This window comes from Erigeron canadensis, chromosome 7 (assembly GCF_010389155.1).
Source record: "Erigeron canadensis isolate Cc75 chromosome 7, C_canadensis_v1, whole genome shotgun sequence".
NCBI classification, from domain to species: Eukaryota; Viridiplantae; Streptophyta; class Magnoliopsida; order Asterales; family Asteraceae; genus Erigeron; species Erigeron canadensis.
In genome coordinates this window covers 3,304,152-3,324,855 of record NC_057767.1, presented here as the reverse complement: position 1 = coordinate 3,324,855, position 20,704 = coordinate 3,304,152, and the positions used below count along the sequence as shown (strand labels likewise).

The following is a 20,704-nucleotide window of genomic DNA, read 5'->3' as shown; positions in this document are numbered from 1 at the left end:
TCATATTGATCCATCAATTGACAGAAAAGACTCTATGTAATTCACTTTTGCATGACCGTCGTATAGGCTAATAATCGGTGCGCTTTTGGCATTGGTTACACAGTTTTTGCCTTTGGTATAACTTTTGTTGTAACCAACTTTATGCAACTTTTCCTCTTTATCATATTCCCTTCCATATCCCCTTTTATATTCCTTTTGAACTGATTCGACCATTAGCCAAGTTTTGTTCCTTAACCAGGAAAATGGGTGCATAGAGATATCAATTCTAAACGAAACTCCAATCTTCTCCCAATTCTCATCTTCTATCATCTTCCACAACTGGATATGGGCCTTTTTAGCAGTCCGATGCTGACTGGTTTCATAATGGACACCCAAGTGAATAACGCCTTTCTGAACATCCTTCGTCAGCCTCTTAACGTCAAAATCGTTTAAAGAGGGATGAGTTGGTATTATGGTGAACCTTTCCACATTTGTGTCAAACTTTAGAACTGCAAAACGTTCTGTTAGGAAATAGAGATGTCCATTGAACCAGGTACTACTATTAATCATCTCCCGTCCAAATTCTAAGTCGGAAAGAGTTTGATAGTTGTCTGATGAGTCAACCTTTGTCCATGAGTCGGATTTCAATGAGTATATGTGAACACTGCGATCAGATGATACCGTTAGAAGCTTGTAGTCCTTATCATCAAACATGCCGCTGTGATACAATCCTAATGCTTTTACTTCTGAAAAGTAAGATGATTCCATGTGAGGATTGGGTTTGCCTATCATTTTATACTCGCCCGTTAACGGATTCCATATAACTAGCTCAGTTTTGTAAACGTAAATGCCAAATTTGGCGCATATACATACCAGTCCATGTAAAGATGTTTGACTACTGATCTTATTTTGCATGGATTTAAACGGAAGAGGGTAGTATTGGGAAATCAGACCATCACAATCAGGTGCTTCACAGTTCATGATTTTAAACCCAGCGGGCCGATAATCAACATCATAACAGGGTAAGAAGAGAAGTTTGTGATCAACTGTGGATCCATTGGTTAAACGGCGGTTATACATGCTAGCAAAATAACGTGTTTTGAGGAACGAGTGCCATTGTTGGCAAACACTCTTACAACGTTTCCACCGGCAACCTTGGTAGTATGTGGAACAAAATTATGTGGGTTGGGATTTTTTGACAAATATCACCTGCCATATATGATGTTCGACCAACTGCACGAAAAAGGGGTATGAAATTAAATTACTACTCTATGATATTAATTGTGCGGCTGATCGGATAGTACACAAACAAAAAACATATAACCCGACACAGAATTATAATAATTAAAAAATTTAGCCCTAACACAACCCTTTATTAATAGAGCACAATATATGATGAATTTGATGATGATGATAACAGAATTCATAAGATAGATTGAACAATCATACAAAAAGAATAAAAAACAAAATATAAGCAAAATAGATACAGATCGAGAGATAGACAGATAGATTGAACCTTTGAATTATGAAGTTGAGAAGAAGAGTCTGGAGAGAGCAGAATAGACGCTTTGGTAGTTTTTATACTCGCTTAGTTTACAGTATATGGCTAGTGTAGGGATTTTGTTTCAACTATTGTCTTTAATTCATAAACTTGGCCGCCAAGTTTAAATTAGTTCTCATCTTTATCTATAATTTTATAAGTCAAGAAATTTTATAGGGTCAGACTTATTTGTGAGTATCATTATAATGCGCGATGGTGATGGTGATAACGATGGTTGGTAGTGGTGGCGAAACGTGTTGAATATTTTAGTATAATTGGATTTAACTTGTTTGACCAGTAACGTCATAATAATACATTATATAGGATTGGAGGTGCGGAGTGCACACCTATTTGAATTTATTGGGGCCCGGGGACAGCGCCCCTGGGAGCCGGGTCCAAGGGGCGGCAACCCCTGACTGGGGTCGAGCTGTAGCAAAAATCCCTCTGAAAATTTAATTTTCGGAAATTGAGGACCAAAAGTGGCAATCGAAATACCCTTGCAATAACTGCCGTTTTGGTAGTTTTATACATCTCGTAATCAATATCTGATAATTCTTCTTTATCTCTTTTCTGGTTCTTCTCTCAAATATCAACACACAGAAAATTCTTAATTCTCTGAATTGCATCCGATTGAATAGTTTTGGTGACCGCAAAATTGATTCAATCTGAAAGTGATTACACGCTTTTCAGAGTTTGATTATATCCAGTTATCTGTTCGTTATTCACGGATTTCCCCAACAAAACGAGTGGTGTGGTTATTATTGTAAAAATAATTGATATAAATGTAGGAGTTGTAAATTATTTCATTAAGTATATAGTAGACAAATGAATATGTTTAAACTAGTGAATAAAAGATAAAGAATTTATTAATTCATCAAGGATACAATCTTCATTTTCCATGAAGACATTTCAACATTTCGTGTTGTAGTAGGGTAAAGAATTTTTATATTGTAGTCTAGAAAAAAAAAAAAAAAAAAAAAAACTATATTTGTTTTTTTCCATGTAGTCATTTCGTTTTTTTCTCCACCTCAATTTAGTCGTCTTTCAAAGTCAAAGGACTAACGCAAATTCAACACTGTTAATTGTGAACAATATAATCTTATTCACAATGTCATATTTTTCGTCATGATCTTTTTCTAGTCATATCATAATTAATTATTATTATATTAAAAATGATAAATCTTCCTAAACAATTCTTAAAAAAAATCCTCCTAATATATCCACTTGTTAATACATGAAATCCATTAAAAGGATTTTTAAGCTAATAATTTAAAATGATTGATCAGAACTCTTATTATATACATAGCATCATATTCATATTATCTCCATATAATTAATCTAGCACACTCAACCAAGCCAAGCTTTGTCATGAAACAAACAAGGAAGATATACTCACGGCTTAAAATAAAGAAATCACAAACATATTATTTCGATCAAAAATTACCTAATAAGAAATCACAAACAACGAACTCCACGAAAAAAGGGTATGAAATTACTACTCTATGATCTTGTGCGGCTGATAGAATATTACAGAAACAAAAACCATGGATATACCCCCAAATAAAGATATCTAGCTCTTATTCATCATATCAACTAGCTAACTTGATTTAAAACAATATAAACCATGGATAGATGCGACGACACGACGACATCATCTTCATATCGATCCATCAATTGACAGAAAAGACTCTATGTAGTTCACTTTCGCAAGACTGTCGTATATGCTAATAATCTGTGTGCTTTTGGCATTGGTTACACAGTTTTTGCCTTTGGTATAACTTTTGCTGTAATCAACTTTATGCAACTTTTTCTCTTCTTTATCAAAATATCCCCTTTTAATTGATTCGACCATTAGCCAAGTTTTATTCCTTAACCGGGAGAATGGGTACATAGAGATATCAATTCTAAACGGAACTCCAACCTTGTCCCAATTCTCATCTTCTGTCATCTTCCACAACTGGATATGGGCCTTTTTAGAATTCTGATGTTGACTAGTTTCATAATGGACACCCAAGTGCATAACGCCTTTATGAACATCCATCGTCATCCTCTTAACGTCTAAATCGTTTAAAGAGGGATGAGTTGGTATTATGGTGAACTTTTCCACATTTGTATCAAACTTTAGAACTAAACGTCCCTTCAAAAAATAGAGATTTCCATTGAACCAGGTACTATCACTAATCATCTCCCATCCTAATTCTAAGTCGGAAATAAGAGTTTGATAGTTGTCTGCTAAGTCAACCTTTCTCCATGAGTCGGATTTCAGTGAGTATATGTGAAAACTCTGTTTATATGATACCGTTAGAAGCTTATATTCCTTATCATCATCATCAGACATGCCGCTGTAATACAATCCTAATGCCCTTACTTCTGGAAAGTAAGATTCCATGTGAGGATTGGTTTTGCCTAACATTTTATACTTGCGTGTTAATGGATTCCATAAAACTAGCTCAGTTTTGCTTCTATACCAGTCTTCATATTGGACACATATACACACCAGTCCATGTAAAGATGTTTGAATCCTGATCTTATCTTGCCCGGAATATTTAAACGGAAGAGGGTTCCATTGGGAACTTAAACCACCACCATCATCAGGTGCTTCACAATCCATGATTCTAAAACCAGGCTCATAATTATCATAACAGGGTAAGAAGAGAAGTTTGTGGCAGGACTGATCAACAGTGGATCCATTGGTCAAACGGCGGTTACACATGCTAGCAAAGTAACGTGTTTTGAGGAACGAGCGCCATTGTTGGCAAACACTCTTACAACGTTGTAACGACTCCACCGGCAACCTTGGTAGTATGTGGAACAAAATTATGTGGGTTGGGATTTTTTGACAAAGATCACCTGCCATCTATGATGTTCGACCAACTGCATATGCAAAAGGGGTATGAAATTAAATTACTACTCTATGATATTAATTGTGCGGCTGATCGGATAGTACAGAAACGAAAAACATATACCCCTACCCTTCAACCAAACACAATATTAATAATTATTAGCCAATCAGAAAATATAAAATTCCATTTAATTTAATATTTGTTTATTTCATAACTTATAAATCAAAAATAAAAATATTACTACAACTAAATCATATTAGTGGATAATCAAAGTTTTGATATAAACAGTTTGACGGTGATTAAAATATTAAGCCCTAACTCGATCAACCTATTTTAATCCGAGACACAATTATATTAATAATTAAAACATTAAGCCCTAACACAACCCGTTATTGATAGATAGAACACAATATATGATGATGATGATAACATAACAGAATTAGATAGATTGAACAATCGTACCAAAAGAATAAAATATAAGCAAAATAGATAAAGATCGAGAGATAGACAGGTTTAGGAATGATCGAACCTTTGAATTATTATAAAATTGAGAAAAAAAGACTGGAGAGTGCAGAATATATAGACGCACGCTTTTATAATTTCTATACTCGCTTTACAGTTTATATATAGAGATTTTGTTTCAAACGTGAAATTGTCATTAATTCATAAACTTGGCCACCAAGTTTAATTAATTTTCATCTTTATCTTTAATTTTTTTAGTTAGGAAATTTTAATGGGTCTCATTTGTGAGTATATCCTTAACTTTCGTCAAAACTATCATTTTATCAAAATAATGCTTCGAGGTGCTGGTACGGGCGATGGTTGGTAATGGTAGCGTGGCGGATGGTGTTGTAGTTATAATTAGAGAAAATAACATGAGTACCCAATTTTTTTAAAAAATATACCAATTTAACCAACTTTTTTTTAATTTTCACAAAATACCCAACAAAATCGCAATAAAAAGTAAAAATCGCAACAAGATTTTGAAAATCGCAATGAGATTTTACAAAATCGCAATAAAAAGTAAAAATCGCAACAAGATTTTGAAAATCGCTATGAGATTTTGAAAATCGCAATCCGAGTGGAGTTAGGCCCATTTCCTAGCCTAGTTTTAAGCAGAACAACACCATCCTAGTCCAGAGCAGTACTTCTCTTATGGGCTCGAGGCAAGACAAGCAGCCCGCTTCGCTTCCTCAATTGCTCAAGGTACCTTTTTTTCTTGCTTCCGTAAATTGGCAATAGGACATCCTAAGCTAAGGAAGTACTTCAATGAAGGCATCGAGTGATTTCACCCGGCGAATTGACAAAGCAGAGCAGGATGAAGTAGCAAAGGGGACAAGGGGAAAATTTGCACGCATAAGCGTTGAAATGAATTTAAATGAATTTGAACAAGCCTTTGGTCCCTAAAGTTCAATTAGATTAGGGAAAAGAACTCAGAGAAGCGGAACTACAAAAAAGCTTTCTTTTTGATGTCTTTTCTAAGTTACGGTCTTCAGAGTATTCGCGTTGAGAAAAAACCTATAGAGATTTTACAAAATCGCAATGAGATTTTAAAAATCTCATAGAGATTTTGTAAAATCTCATAGAGATTTTAAAAATCTCATAGAGATCTTGAAAATCGCATAGAGATTTTGACTTGTTTCTGATTTTGACTTTTTTTTTAATTTTGACTTTTTATTAAGATTTTGAATTTTGAATAGTGTATTTTCAATCTAAAAAAAAGTCGAAATCTCAAAAAAAAAAAAAAGTCACAAAATGTAACGCGGAAATCAAAATTTCAAAAAAAATCAATAAAAAAAAAATATTAAAATCTCATAAAGATTTTGAAAATCACTATGCGATTTTCAAAATCTCTATGAGATTTTAAAAATCTCATTGCGATTTTGCAAAATATTTATGCGATTTTCAAAATCTTTATGCGATTTTATAAAATCTCTATGAGATTTTGCCAAATCTCATAATTCTAAATCTCATAGTGATTTTCAAAATCTCATTGCGATTTTCATTTGTTATTGCAATTTTGTTGGGTATTTTATAAAAATCTGAAAAAAGTTGGTTAAATTGATTTACTTTTATAAAAATTTGGTTACTGATGTTATTTTCTCTTATAATTATTGGCACTCAAGAATGTATTGGCACCAATCCATATTTCTCACATCCTCCAACTTCCTAATACACCCCAGAAATTTTGACTTTCCGCCATGACTGTAACAAACAAAACTAGAAAGTTCAATTTGAATAGCCAGCCACCTTTCTCCTGCTTTTTCATCTCCCTGATTACATCCGTGACATATATTAATCTCTTTGTGGCTGGAAATTGCTTCCTAAGTTCTTGTGTTGCATGACCCTTCTTAGAGTACTTTACATTGTATATATTAATTGATTCCACCCATTGGAACACCTAGTACATCATGTATTGTTTTATTTGTGACTTTTAATGATCGATGTATCCCTGACCTGTAACATGCATGCCTCATGATCAAAGTTCTTCACAGCCCAATATCCCATAACTGTTGGAACTTTATCTATTTTAATTAAAGTCAATCATTGACGCGAATCCTATTTCCCGTACGTATGGCAGCCTTTTGATAATCACTTAAGTTCCACATCAAAAGAGAAAAAGAAGCCGGGGGTGACCTTGGTTTTATCCGGTGGGGAATTTTCGACGACTTTTTTCTTTTGTATTGTCGCTTTAGACTTGTTCTCTTGACATTCGATCCTTTCTTAGCATACTCAGCCTCTGAATCCACAACGCCCTTCCCCCTATTTTCCGAGAAAGTTGGGTGTCTTGCTACAATGCTACATAATCATCATTCGGTTCATCATCAAATTCTTCCATTTTCAGCCTTTTATATATATTCCATTTCTGTTGTGTCCTTTCATCTAAAACATGTTAAACCAGGTATTACTTACAATTACAGAACACTTAACAACAGTTGCATCTACTTTTAACAACTTTGGTGATACAAAATGTAAAACATCACTATTTAGTCAACATATAACACTCAAAAACATACCAGCCTCTATTCATAATCATAAATCATAATATTTACCCTTGCAGTCTTGCACATATACATAATACATCATATATTTTACCTAATAAATTCATAAGTCATAACATGTGTTGATCAATTCCAATGTGCCCAAACATGCCACCAATAATACCGAAACTTTTCTAGTCCAAGGTCAGTCCGGTCCAAATGAACTTGAGGTCAGGGTTTCTTAAAAACATATTGCTCGGGTACTACTACTAGACCATTTTCAATCCCGCCGTTAAGTCCTGTTGTTTTATGGAGCCATAACGCCGGTTTCCAGTTAAAACCCATTGAAGCCTCGATTTTAACATCAGTTTAATGGCTTAATTAGTTTTATGTTCTTAATGTATAGACATCAGTTTTAAGTTTAATATACTAATAAGTGGAATAAAAATTGTGGTTTAAACCAAGGGTTGGAGGTAAAAAATGGTTCAGTGTTGGGTTGACGTGTCGGTATAAAACTGCAAATCGGAATAAGCGCGGTAAAGCCAAGATTTTAAGCCTAGCTAGGTCGTTGAACGTCCGAACGGTTTACAAGATATAAGAAGTGTAAAATTAAATTACAAGATATATGAAAATTTAACTATGTAATAATTAAGTAATAACCTTACAATATATATATATATATATATATTTATTCACAAAGTATGAGAGACTTTAAGTGTATGTTTTATTGGGTGACCAGATAACTTTGAACTTAGCTAATACGGAAAATGATTAATCCTTTTAAAAATCTTTGTAATATTTAGATTTGAGCTGATATAATTGTGAATTTAGATCTAGTGTGTGTAATGTGTGTTTGTGTGTATAATGGGGTTGAGAGAAAGATGGTAAATTGATATGAAAGACCTAATTACAAAAGGTAGGGTTTAGGGATATTTATACATTTCTTTTATTAACACTAATACCCTTAATAATACTAAAGGATTACAATTTGACACCATATTTTATAATTCTTAACAATCCTCTTAAAACCCGACATAGAATACAAGTGGGTTTTGGGTCGGAGATGGTGTAACAGTACTACAATTTACTTAAGATTACAGCAACATTTGTACCTAAAATAGAAAAAAAAAAATTATAAAGTTTGATAAGCATTTCATACCTTTGGTTGTTGGCTTTCTTTTAGCTTTCCTTTGTTGTTGTGTTTCATTATTTTCTCCTACTGCTATGTTGTGTGATTCCATTCTCATTATGCTGTTCCGTACTATTTCTTGAACCTAAATTATTCCAAGTAGGAAACAAAGGTTCTCAATTCTGCATATAATTTGATCTGGCAAAAACTTGAAAGTCTTGGTATCTGATTCTGATCTAGTTTATATTTACATGATAAAGTCACAAATTTTTTTATATTGGTTGTATTGTACAACTACTATTTATGGCATGCATTTTGTAAATGGATTATTAGTTTTGTTTATTACTATATTTGTGAGAGCAGGTATTCACACTTTCATAGTAGACATTGAGGGGTCACATCATATATATATATATATATCATAATAATTATATATGTTATAAATCTAAAAAAAACTAATTTTATCTAAATCTTAAGTCATACAAAAATTCAAGTATTAAATAATAAGAAATGATTAATCCTTATAACCAAATAGTCTAAAAATTTAGACGATATCATGTAGAAAAAAATGAAGTAAAATTATGAAAGAAAATTAATGGATACAGGTAACTTTTTTATAGTTTTCTGAAGATTTTTAAGCTAATATTTTTTAAAAATTATAATCTTTCTTAAATAATTATAAGTAGTACGGTATTGAAATTCCAAAAGATAGAATATATTGAATTTAACAATTTAAAATTATCTTTCATAGGCAATAGAAAATGCTAAAAATATCCTTAAAATAATTATAAAAAACAAGTGAAATCTATAATAGATAGTAGCTAAGATCTTTAAAAAAACATAAAACATATAAATAAAAAGTAAAGTAGATTTTAAAGAACAAATATGTTTAATAATGACATAAACTACTCTAGATTTGGATAATAAGACGAGATTATTACTTAAAAATAGAAAAACTAATCACCAGATAGTTTAATGCTAAGAAGTTTTATTTCTTCACAAGATGTCTCGAGTTTGTATCAAACCTTATGCATATTTGATGGCAGCCACATGTTAGGTTTCAAATAAAATGAAGTACTATAAATGAAATGTTGGTAAATTAATGATAAAATTATAAATATTGATATCTCTAGTGGATGAGGATTCTCTCAATCTATTTTCTTAAGTTGAGTCAAATTAGAAAATTTTGACCTTTAGATTAAAATTAAGGATAAAATTCAATGATCGTTTTTAAATCCTAACCCTTGATTATAATCTAAAAGTTATGATTCTTCTAACTTAACCCTTCAAGTTGTTTTCAACCTAAAGGAATCTTCATCCATCCCCAAATTGTCCAAAAGTGAATACTCGTATATCAATATTTCATTTAGAGAAAATGTCACAAATGGTCCATGTGGTTGTCGGTATTCGCATTTTGCCCCCTATGCTTTTTTTTGTTGCAACCAGTCCCTTGGGTTTTCATTCTCGTTACCAGTAGTCCCTGACACTAACTTCTGTTAATTATAGCCGTTAAATCCCTCACGTGAAGGCATTTTGGTCCTTTTATCTCTAAAACACCCATCCTTCCTTTGCCCTTCCCAATTTCAGATCAAAACTCAGCAATTATATATACATCTTATCTTTATATGTATGTATCTATGACCTATATACCACACCACCGTAAATTAAAGGAAGGATCATAAATTCCCAAATACAAATAAAAAATTAAATACAATCAATCGGTCACTACCTGCTAAAAAAGATAGATTAAATATCAACCTTCAACAACTCTTTATCATTTCATCCGCCTTTACCTTCGTTTCTCTTTTTCTGCCGCCACAACAAAAAACGAACCGCTCACGATTTCTTCCACCCTTTATCATTTCAGTGGAAGGGTGTATATGTATTGTAGCAAACAAACAAATAAACCAAATCCACACCAACGATGCTGGTAGATCCATGACAGGGTAATGAAGCCAACACGGAGGCAGAGGCGGTAACGATAAAAAGGATGAGTTATGGTGGTCTAGTTGTACAGAGTTTTTGTTGGCTAGATAAATAACCGTTGTACGGAAATTATATCCGTTTATGTTATCGCCGGGAGGTCTGGTCACTGGCGTTGATGGTGTTTTCTCGCTGGCCATCATCCGGTCACCACCATCTCTGACCGCATCACATATTTCTGGCCATCATTCCACCATCGCAATGGTATTTGCTTTTGTTGGTAGAATGTTTGGTTTCATTTATAGCAAATTGATTGAACCATTGATGTTATTTTGTTTGGACAAGAACACCTCAACATCATATGATTTGTATGGATATGGGTTTAGTTTTTTACTTACTGTGGTAGATGAGAAACTAGAGGCTGATGATAATGAACACTTTATTGAACCACGGTGGTCTAACTTGTACTTCGTAGTTATTCTATTGTATTATATTATTAGGTACAATAATATATACTCATGTGAATAGATGTTTAAGATAGATAGTTAGATCGGTTAGAGATTATGTAGAGAATGTTGAGTTTTGAGAGGGCAAAGGAAAGATGGGTGTTTTAGAGATAAAAGGACCAAAATGCCCTCACGTAATACGCACGTGAGGGATTTAACGGCTATAATTAACAGAAGTTAGTGTCAGGGACTACTGACAACGAGAATGAAAACTCAAAGGACTGGTTGCAACGAAAAAAAGCATAAGGGGCAAAATACGAATACCGACAACCACATGAACCATTTGTGACATTTTCTCTTGATTTAAAATTGAAAGGTTCATTGTTTCAACTTTTGCATTGCCTACTTTACCTCCATGCTTTTCAATTTTTCTGATTTTGACTACAAAAATGTCTTTACCAATATAACTATCCCTATTCATGAACATATTTAATACCCAGATACATTTAATAAAATTAATTTGTAAAATGTACTCCTTAGTTTCCTAAATAACTACACTGTCTTTTTTACATCAATTACCTAACAACTAGTCACCGGCACCACTACCCCTGTCGCCGCCTACATCAAGTCACTGCTACCATCATCACTGTCATATCGCGCGAGTATTCGTCTAATATTTAATTTAATGAGTTTTAAAGTGTATTTCGTATACAAACAAAAAAAAGCCAAGGATATTCATCAAATGTAACAGTCACGCCATTAGACAAAAGATAGAGTTCTTATTGAGTATGCTGACAAAACAAGCTTGTAGGCGTGACCCTGATAAACTTCTATTGGTTATTCAGCACAATTTAATTAGCCTATAATACTGGTTGTTCGACCCACGAATCTTTTTCAGCTTTAGATTCCAATATATCGTTACTTAGTTTCGTTTCTACTAGCCCAAGTACTTTCACAATCCTTTCCGCCTTTTCAAACCGTTCTTGTGCAGCCACGAGCTCTGCATTTCTCTCTTCCTGATGCATATGGGCCTCCTGGTTTACCATAGTAGTGGTTGATTTTATCTCCATAAGCATAGTTGACTTTTTCATAGCCTCATTTTTTTTGTAAATAGCCTCTAAGTGAGCTCTAATCCATGACACGTTAACATTGACTGCATCTATATCTGATACTTGGCTCGTTATTTCCTCCATCTCGGAAAGGATTTTTGTAACATCATCTGTTAGAATTCGCCTTACAACTTCACAAACTACCTCAAGCAAAGATGCTCTCAAAGAAGCTGTTTTGAATGAGCATTCAGCTGCAATGTCACCGTGTTTTGTGAAAAGTGCTTCAAGTATCCTTCCAACATCCTCTTTCACTTTATAGCCTCGGACACATATAGTGCCACTTCGAGGAGATGAAACCTTTTCATGAAGCGGCTCTAAAATTGGGTCTTTTGCCCACAAGTCTTCTTCAGCCTTAGATTCCAATATATTGTCATTAAGATTCTTTTCAACAAGATCAAGTACTTTCACATACCTTTCACCATTTTTGAACCGTTCTTTAGCAGCCATGAGCTCAGCACATCTCTTTTTCATATCCATTTCTACCTCTTTTTTAACCAAAATGGCGTTTTCTTTCATTTCTACAAGCAAAGTGTACTTTTTCGTGGCAGCCTCCCTTTTGTAAATGACTTCCATGTGAGCACGAAGCCAAATCACATCAAAGTTAGCTGCCTCTAAATCTGACATCTGGCTTTCTATTTCTTCTGTTTTAACAATAACTTCATTGTTTTGTACTCGCCTGACAACTTCACAAACAACCTCAAGCATAGATGCTCTGACAGAAATTACTTTGAATTTACATGCAGCTGCAATGTCCCCGTATTTCTTGAAAATGGCTTCAAGCACCGGTGCCACACTCTGTTTCACTTTATAGCCTTGGACACAGATTATGTCGCAAGGAGAAGATGAAACCTTTCTAGGAAGTGCCTGTCCCAGCAGTAAAAAAAATTTATAAAGATTAGTGGTGGCAGTAAGATTAGGTCAGGTTGGGTAATGGGTCACACAAGTTGGGTTTGACATGTCAGTTTTTTCTACTATAACATACAAGTTCAAAAGTATAAAGAGAGGCAGGAAGATATATACACAATCCGGCACAGGATCTACCTTACTAACCAACTCGGGGTGTTCTTGATTCACATCTAAGAGTTCTTCATCACCATTATCATGCAATGCCTAAAATTATATGGCAAAACATGTTAGTCTGCAATAAAAGAATAATTGGAGTGGAGAGTTGTTTATGTTTGCTTTGGTCCCCATAGGAGAATAATGTTTTGCATTTTGTACTTATTTAATCGAGTTGTTCATATTCAAGACCAGAATTCGGAAGGCAATACCCATTTATGCTTAAACGGGTCAATTTGGGTTATAATTTGCCTCTAGCAGGTAAAGTGGGTAGTTCTAGAAGTTTGTTAATATGGAAACAATGTGAATGGTTGGAACCGGGTCAACAGTCACCCGAAATCTTTTCAATATGCATAGAACTGCCTAAATCGTAATATGTCAGAAGTTAAATATAGTTGTAATAATATAGTTTTAAAATCATATTCAAAACACTATATTTCAAAGCTCAAGAAAAGAAACGAAAAGAAGATTGTGGGTCGCCCGAGTCAAAGTGACTCACTCTGAAATACCCATTTTGACCTGTACCCAACCTAAGCTAATCTAATCTTGCCACCTAAGAATAGTTTCCAAAGAAGACAGTGTTTCTTCTTTGGAGTTCTATTTCTCGAATTTCCTCATAACCTGAGTAAATCATTTTGGTTGCGTTGGTGGTGAAATATCAGATTCTTCTTCACTTGCAAACAAAATGTCAAAACTTTTTATACATGAAAAATGGCATTTGTAAATGTAACCATAAGATGATTATTCCACAAAACTTATACCATGATATGAAAGTGAACTTAGTCACTCCAGTAATCACTATATGAATAACTTTAGGTCTATTTAAGCAACAATCACACAAAAAAAAACTTCAAATTATATATTTAAGGTAAGCACATTTACCGGCATGACACTATCAACTGGCGGTGTTATCTGCCTCTCGATGTGAAAATGTCGGGTATCCTCAGCTACAAACTCTGACGTCGTTGGCATCTCCATATAGATATCACCTAGTTGTCTATCCTCAAAAAGATCCTGCATAGGAAAATTAACCATAACAATCAACTTTTTAAAAAGATCCAAACAAATCACAGAAATAGCTGCCTCCATATGGCAGTTGTGATACAATACCTTTTCAATTAGCACTAACTGAAGTAACAAATGAACAGTTAAAAAAGAGAGAAAAAGTAAGCACACATTAACCTCATTTTCAAACTCAGACATCTTCGGCATCTTTGTTTGGACTTCAGGTGGTCGTCTATCGTTCGAGATTGCCTACATACGAAAAATATATCTTATATCATCTTTTTAAAAACTTTCTTAAAAAATGAAAAGGAAAAGGTTGAAAGATAAAACCTCAACACGTTCCTGTAGCCTTGAGACATCTCCATCTAACTTCCTGTAGACGTGAAACAACTTGGTTACTTCTTTCTCTATAGGCGCCAACCACTTCTGGTGACAAGTGGTGGTGTCAGGACAACGCATAGTTGCATCAGCTGTCTCGTCAAGATGGTCATGGCGGCATCTGTCGTTGGAAGTAGCAAATGAAGGTGAAATGGAGTGCCATGCATCTGGGCCCTGATCCGACTGTGATGGAAATGCCGCTTGGGTCTTCTCCACCGCCTGCTGAAAATCATCAACATAGCAAAATAAAAATAGTTCTTTCTAACATAAATCAACATGTAACATAGTTTGGTTTAGTATAACATGGAACTAAGCAAAAAAAGTTCCATAGTATGATGAGAGGCAGGAAATATATACAGAATCTGATATAGGAGGCCCGTTGTCAGCCCATTCCATCCGTTCCCGCTTGGGGTCAAAGGGTTCTACAAAATGATCATCAGGCCATAACTACAAAGATAAAGAAAAACAGGTTAGTCTACATGCATAGTAGTTGGAATGAATAATAGTTCAAGTTTGTTATTAGGGACCAGAATCAAGGTGGTTATACTTTGCTTCTATTATGCCACAGAGTAAATTATGTATAACGGAAAGGACTTGAATGATTTACACCCAAAATTAAATTTTAGTTTTCTTTTCAATTTTTCATAATTAAGACATCATATATTTTAGTACAAAAAAAAAAAGAAAAGAAAAGACAAAAAGTGCTCTGCTCCAAAAACCCACTTTGACCCACATTCAACCTGATCAACCATTTTTCAGCCTCTAACTCATATAGTTAAAATTTGCATTTTCAGCTTTGTTGCAGATTGGGTCAGCATTTGATGGTGTATCATCAAATGAATGAGTTCTGTTTTCATGTTCATTTACATCTTGAAAATGTGATCAGTGCCTTACCGTATCCAGAATGTTTCCACTACCCTTTGGACCCTCAAATTTCCTCTTGTTAGTTGCATCCTCCCGCAACTTGCTTGCCTCACTTGTAGATGAAATGGTTTCTCTCAAAGAACCATAAACTTCTTTCGCCACCTAAACAATTTATAATATGAGAAATGTTATATGTAATCCGCAACAGATGTTATGGCGAAGTTTGGCCTGACTTGTACATAGCTCAAAGTACAACTAATTAGAAGTAGGAGTCTCCATAGAGTTATACACATGCTTAAAGTATATTCCAATATGGGACTCGGGTCTTACCCAATACCATATTACGTACCTTATCTGGGAGATGTAATAGGAGTCGAGAAGCACAGTTTTTGATAATTTTTCTTGCTAGTTGCCAACAAACAGGCGAAGCAATCTAGAACACAAACAATACTTTAGTAACAACAAGTTACAACACAAAGTAATTAATGGACAGAGAAACATAATCATCACCTGTTTCTCCCTTCTTGCACTTGTGACCAAAAGTTCTACAAGCTCAAGGTTAAGTGACTCGCTTTTCTCTATGATCATGGTCATAATCTTCTCCATATAAAGTAAAACAGTAGTGGAGCTGGAGCTAAAAGTCAGAAAGAAAGAAAAAAAAGAAGAAGAAGAAACTTAGTCGGGCTTTAAAAGTCTGCCCTAAACAAAAATAAGCTCCTAAAAACAACTGAAGGGTTGAACACTTTGTGATTATATATTTTCTTACTTAGCAATGATTAAAAACTGTTTAAATAGTCTAGCTATGAATCCGTCCATCTGCAGGTCAGACATTAGCACCGAAAACTTAACCCTGCTTAATGTTTTGACAGCTTTAGTCATTTTCACATAGCTTCCAAAAGATGCAGACGATAGTTTCTCAAAGGTGATTACAGTCAGTCCAACCAGTTCCTGACAGGAAAAAAAAAAACCATTACTTGGGAGTTGGGAGTGACATGTTACATTGTGTTGAAAAGATTTCACACAAATGTTCACGTAGATGTTTTAGTACCTTCATCTGTTCCTTGTTGCAAGGGGAATCCATAATTCTTAAAATCTCACATATGCAACATGCAACTAAGATGTTCACATTCATATCAGAATGGCCCGTCAATTCTTTAGCAAACAGTGCCTCGGTTACAGGAAGCATTGGATATCCCCATGATTTAAACAGGCGTGATCGTCTTTGGATCTTAATTAGAAGTTTCTCCATTTGCTATATATTGTGGGAAAATAAAACATCATTAATACTAAAAAGGGCAAACTGCAAAACAAGACACTAAATTGTTCAAAACTGTCCCTTCTTATTCCCCCCAGTAAAAAACAAAAAAATTGTGACCAAAATGAGAACGCCCCCTCTAGCTCTTTGTCCACATGGCAAACCAGATTTAATGCCATGTCAAGAACTAGTGTGATGCGGCATGCCGTGTCACTGCTACTTAGAAAAAAAAGACATGGCGGATTGCGCATCAGCAATGTTGGGGGTGTTTGGTATTTGCTTATTTTAAACTACACTTTGTAGTGTGTGGTTGTTTAAGACTAGACTGGTCTCTAACAAGTAATTTTATCAAAAAACACATGAACAAACACCCACTTAAGCTATATCATGAAAATTGAAAAATAAAAGAAAAAATTAAAAATTTTAACAGGCTACCTACTTAAGAAATAAAAATAGATAAAATAAAATCTTTGAAGTGTTTGTTTTGCCTTTTTGATTTTGTGAAAACCATTCACGAAGCAGGGTCCGACTTGGTCACCAGCGGGGGTGGCCATAGTGTGTAGTATCAATGACGGCGCAAAGGCGTGTGTATTGGTGTTGTTGTATGTAATCTATACATACATACACTCATCAAAATATTAATTTCGTAAGCCATCACAACGACTTATCTTTTAATCTTTTTAAGCTGATCGAGCAACTCATCTTTTAAAAACTCATTAATCCTTTTAATCAAAACTAGTCATCATCTATCTATAAATCAAAAACCCATTACTCACATAATCATATTCCCAGCCTGGCCAAGTTTATGATCGAAACAATTTACTATTATCTGATCCTGTTTCGATCATAAACTTGATAAACTTGGCCAGGCTGGGAAGGATCTTACACGGATCGCAGAATCGTATGAAAATCTTAACTCATCAATAAATTAAAAAAAAGTCTTTAAAACGACTTGTCGGCCACCAAGTGTTAGGTTCATCGCGCATTGAGCGGGTATACTATTTTTTTTTTTAGGTTAATAACATAATGTGGGCGTAACTTAATAAGTAGTAGATTATAGATGCAAAAAGACTAACATGAAGAATGTTGAGGAGAAGCGGCAGATTTGAAGAAGGGAAAGGCAATAGTTTCATTAGCTCAGTATGAAACTCAGACTCAGACATTCTTTGTGCCATTTCTGGCCAGATTTCACTTTCACTAGTTACTGTGCATGAAAAGAAAAAGTAGTTTCAAGAAAATTTTGCCAGGGTAAACTAAATCTAAAATGGAAAATATCTATTCTGACATTGCCATTATCCCATAAAGTCTAGTCTATTTGTTCTTCTCATTTAGAAAGTTACTGTAGCTAGAGGAACCTTGGTTGGAGTGATCGATGTCAGAGTATCGATAAAAATAAATCTAAATACCTTATACTAAATAGGTTAAGTGTATATTGTTCTCACAAGACGAGTATATGGTTATAGTCAAGTTTTAACAATTTTTTATTGAACTTGAAAGTAATAAGAAAAATTAATTTTAATTAACTACGAGTAAATAGCTAGACTTAATTAATAAAACAAGACAAAATTAAAAATAAAGTTGTAAACAATAATTGAAAGTGCATCTCTCCCAAATCCCAAAAATTGTATTAATTTACTTACTAAATTTTATCGAGTATTTATTTTGAATTACACAGACATAATTTTTATTAAATGAACAACAATTTTGGGTACGACCTATGTTAATTAGATGACTTGTCTTAATCCTTAATTTAGGTGGACTCGGTACAAATCATTAACTCACAATAGTTTGTTTAGGAATATTCAAATCAAATAATAGGGTATAAATACGTCGTATAAATTATGATCCAAAAAGAACATTTTTTACGTGATTAAAAGTAAACTTCATCAAATAAATTAATTAACAATTGTTCATCGGGAGAGATAATAAAAACATTAGCCGGACATAGTTTTTTTTATTTTAACCAAGGATTGATGAAGAACATCTTTGATGCATCACTTTTGTCGCTCGTAGACTTTCTGTCCATTCTTCAGTTCGTCCGCAGCCTCTAAAGAACAATAAGTCGAACGATAATGATAAGCATGTCTCAAAAATTGCATAACTAAAATATACTATATGTATACTCTTGCTTTCCCAGTATATAACTAAAATTGCATAACCAACTGGGTTGGATCAGTCATTGGAGCTCATGCATCTGGAAACAGAGGTCATGGGTTCGATCCTCATGCCCAGCAAGACTGGAGGTCCTTTTCTACCTATGGTAGAAACTAGAAGCAGCCTCTATACCTTTGGTAGGGGTAAGGCTATCTACATATCAACATCTCCCATACACCGTCAAAGACGGTATTGAGACCCAAAACCCGTAGAAAACGGCATTGGGAGTATCTTTACTTTATACTTTTGCTTTCCCACGTAGCCGACATAACTAAAACTAATGGGCTTTTCTTTTGTTTGTCTTGATCGATCCAAAAATCAAAGAAAATAAAGCTGTTGGGCTGGTGGAGTAATTGTACGGCCCAAATGAAGAATGCCAGCACAAAAGTCACTTGAATTCTTTGTAGGGGTGTTCATTATTCGGATTAACCAAATAACCCACCCAATCCATTTAACATTTGTATTATTTGGATTTGGTTTGGTGTTTGGTTGAAACCGAATAAGGAAGTTGTTAAACGGTTTGATTTTGGTTTAGAAAATTTTTAATTGGGGCCCAACCAAAACCTAATTGTCTTTTAAAAGTATTTTTAGAAAAATTGTGATGTGTCAAGTCTATAATTTTACTTAAAAGGTCTATATTTTAATTATGATGTCATAAATAGTTTACACTTTTTTAAATTAAAAATAGGTCACTAAGTTTATTTAAAGTTATTAATCTTTTATTTATAAACAAAGAAATTTATTTTATATAGTATATAATATTCTTTTATGTTTTGTAAATGCAATAGGTACTTTATCAATATATAAATATTATGTTATTTAATTCACTATCTCTAAAAATTATTTGCATATTTTTTAGCTTTATAATTTTAATTAAAATACCCGGGTTAAACCCGGATAAATTCGCTAATATATAAGTATTCTTTTATGTTTTGTTAATGCAATAGGTACTTTATCAATATATAAATATTGTGCTATTCAATTCACTATCTTCAAAAATTACTAGCATATTTTTTAGTTTTATAATTTTAATTAAAATACCCAGGTTAAACCCGGGTAAAATTCGCTAGTAACTTATTATAGAGTGAAACTAGAAGTTTGAATCAGACTACACATAATGATAAGTTGACAGCTCTTTCTTTACATTAATGTTGAATATTAAATTTAAGGATAACTATACAAGATTAAAAAAATAATAATAATAGAACTTCAAACGATTCATAGACTTAGCAATGTTTTTAAAAAGTTATTATTATTACTATTATCAGAAATATTTTCTTATTTACTGACATAAAAAAACTAATGTTTTATCTGATAACTTGTTACACCAAGTCATATTTTTTACTTTTTCCATGTTAGACTTTTTCATGCCAGAGTGTTGTACAAATTGATCCCCAATTGATAATTTTCAGTTTTCCGACATTATTAGTATGCCACATTGTTTTATTGTTTAGGATTAAGAAGTATTTTATGTAGTTGAAGAATTTTGTTAAATCTAGCATTACTAATTTGAATTTTCGATTGAACCACTTCTTAAAAATGTGATTAATGTTTAATACTATACTTGATTATTATCATTATAGTGTCATATCTAAGCTAAAATTTTGAATCTGCCAAAAAAGAGGACATAAAAACAGTAGTTGAAAAACACCATTTCGATTGAACCACTTGTATTATTCAGATAATGTTTACAAAAGAAACAGGAAAAAGGGTTGGAAATCAATAAGATTTCCGTACCACAAATATTGTTAAATCTACCACACAGTACAACTGTTAAAACATACAATACAAACCATTAAAGCATACATGTGGTAGATTAATTAATATATGTGGTAAAAAAATCACTTCCGAATCACTAACACTGCATTCTCAAGTTTTTGTTAAAAAAAAAAGAAAGGAGAAGATTGGATAAGAGAAAGAAAAGATAAGAAACTAAAAAAGAAATGAGCATTCTCAAGTTGGAAGGAAAATTAAAGAAAGGAAAAAATGTGTAATTTTACAATTATATCCGACTTAGATAATTTATCAATAAAACAATA

The 20,704-nt window shown here is 33.4% G+C and overlaps 2 protein-coding genes across 2 annotated transcripts; both read right to left on the bottom strand.

The window, feature by feature from the left end:
* On the bottom strand, positions 1–960 carry LOC122607251 (putative F-box protein At5g51000). Its single transcript, XM_043780189.1, has one exon. It carries the CDS (start codon positions 958–960, stop codon positions 1–3), a length of 960 nt encoding a protein of 319 aa, XP_043636124.1.
* A 2,216-nt stretch (positions 961–3,176) lies between these two features.
* LOC122607250 (putative F-box only protein 15) lies at positions 3,177–4,376 on the bottom strand. The gene has a single exon (XM_043780188.1). It carries the CDS (start codon positions 4,374–4,376, stop codon positions 3,177–3,179), a length of 1,200 nt encoding a protein of 399 aa, XP_043636123.1.
* Positions 4,377–20,704: the final 16,328 nt, after the last annotated feature.

Bases quoted from the DNA above. Each gene is read 5' to 3' on its own strand.
- LOC122607251 (XM_043780189.1), bottom strand. From the start codon at position 960: ATGAACTGTGAAGCACCTGATTGTGATGGTCTGATTTCCCAATACTAC.
- LOC122607250 (XM_043780188.1), bottom strand. From the start codon at position 4,376: ATGGCAGGTGATCTTTGTCAAAAAATCCCAACCCACATAATTTTGTTC.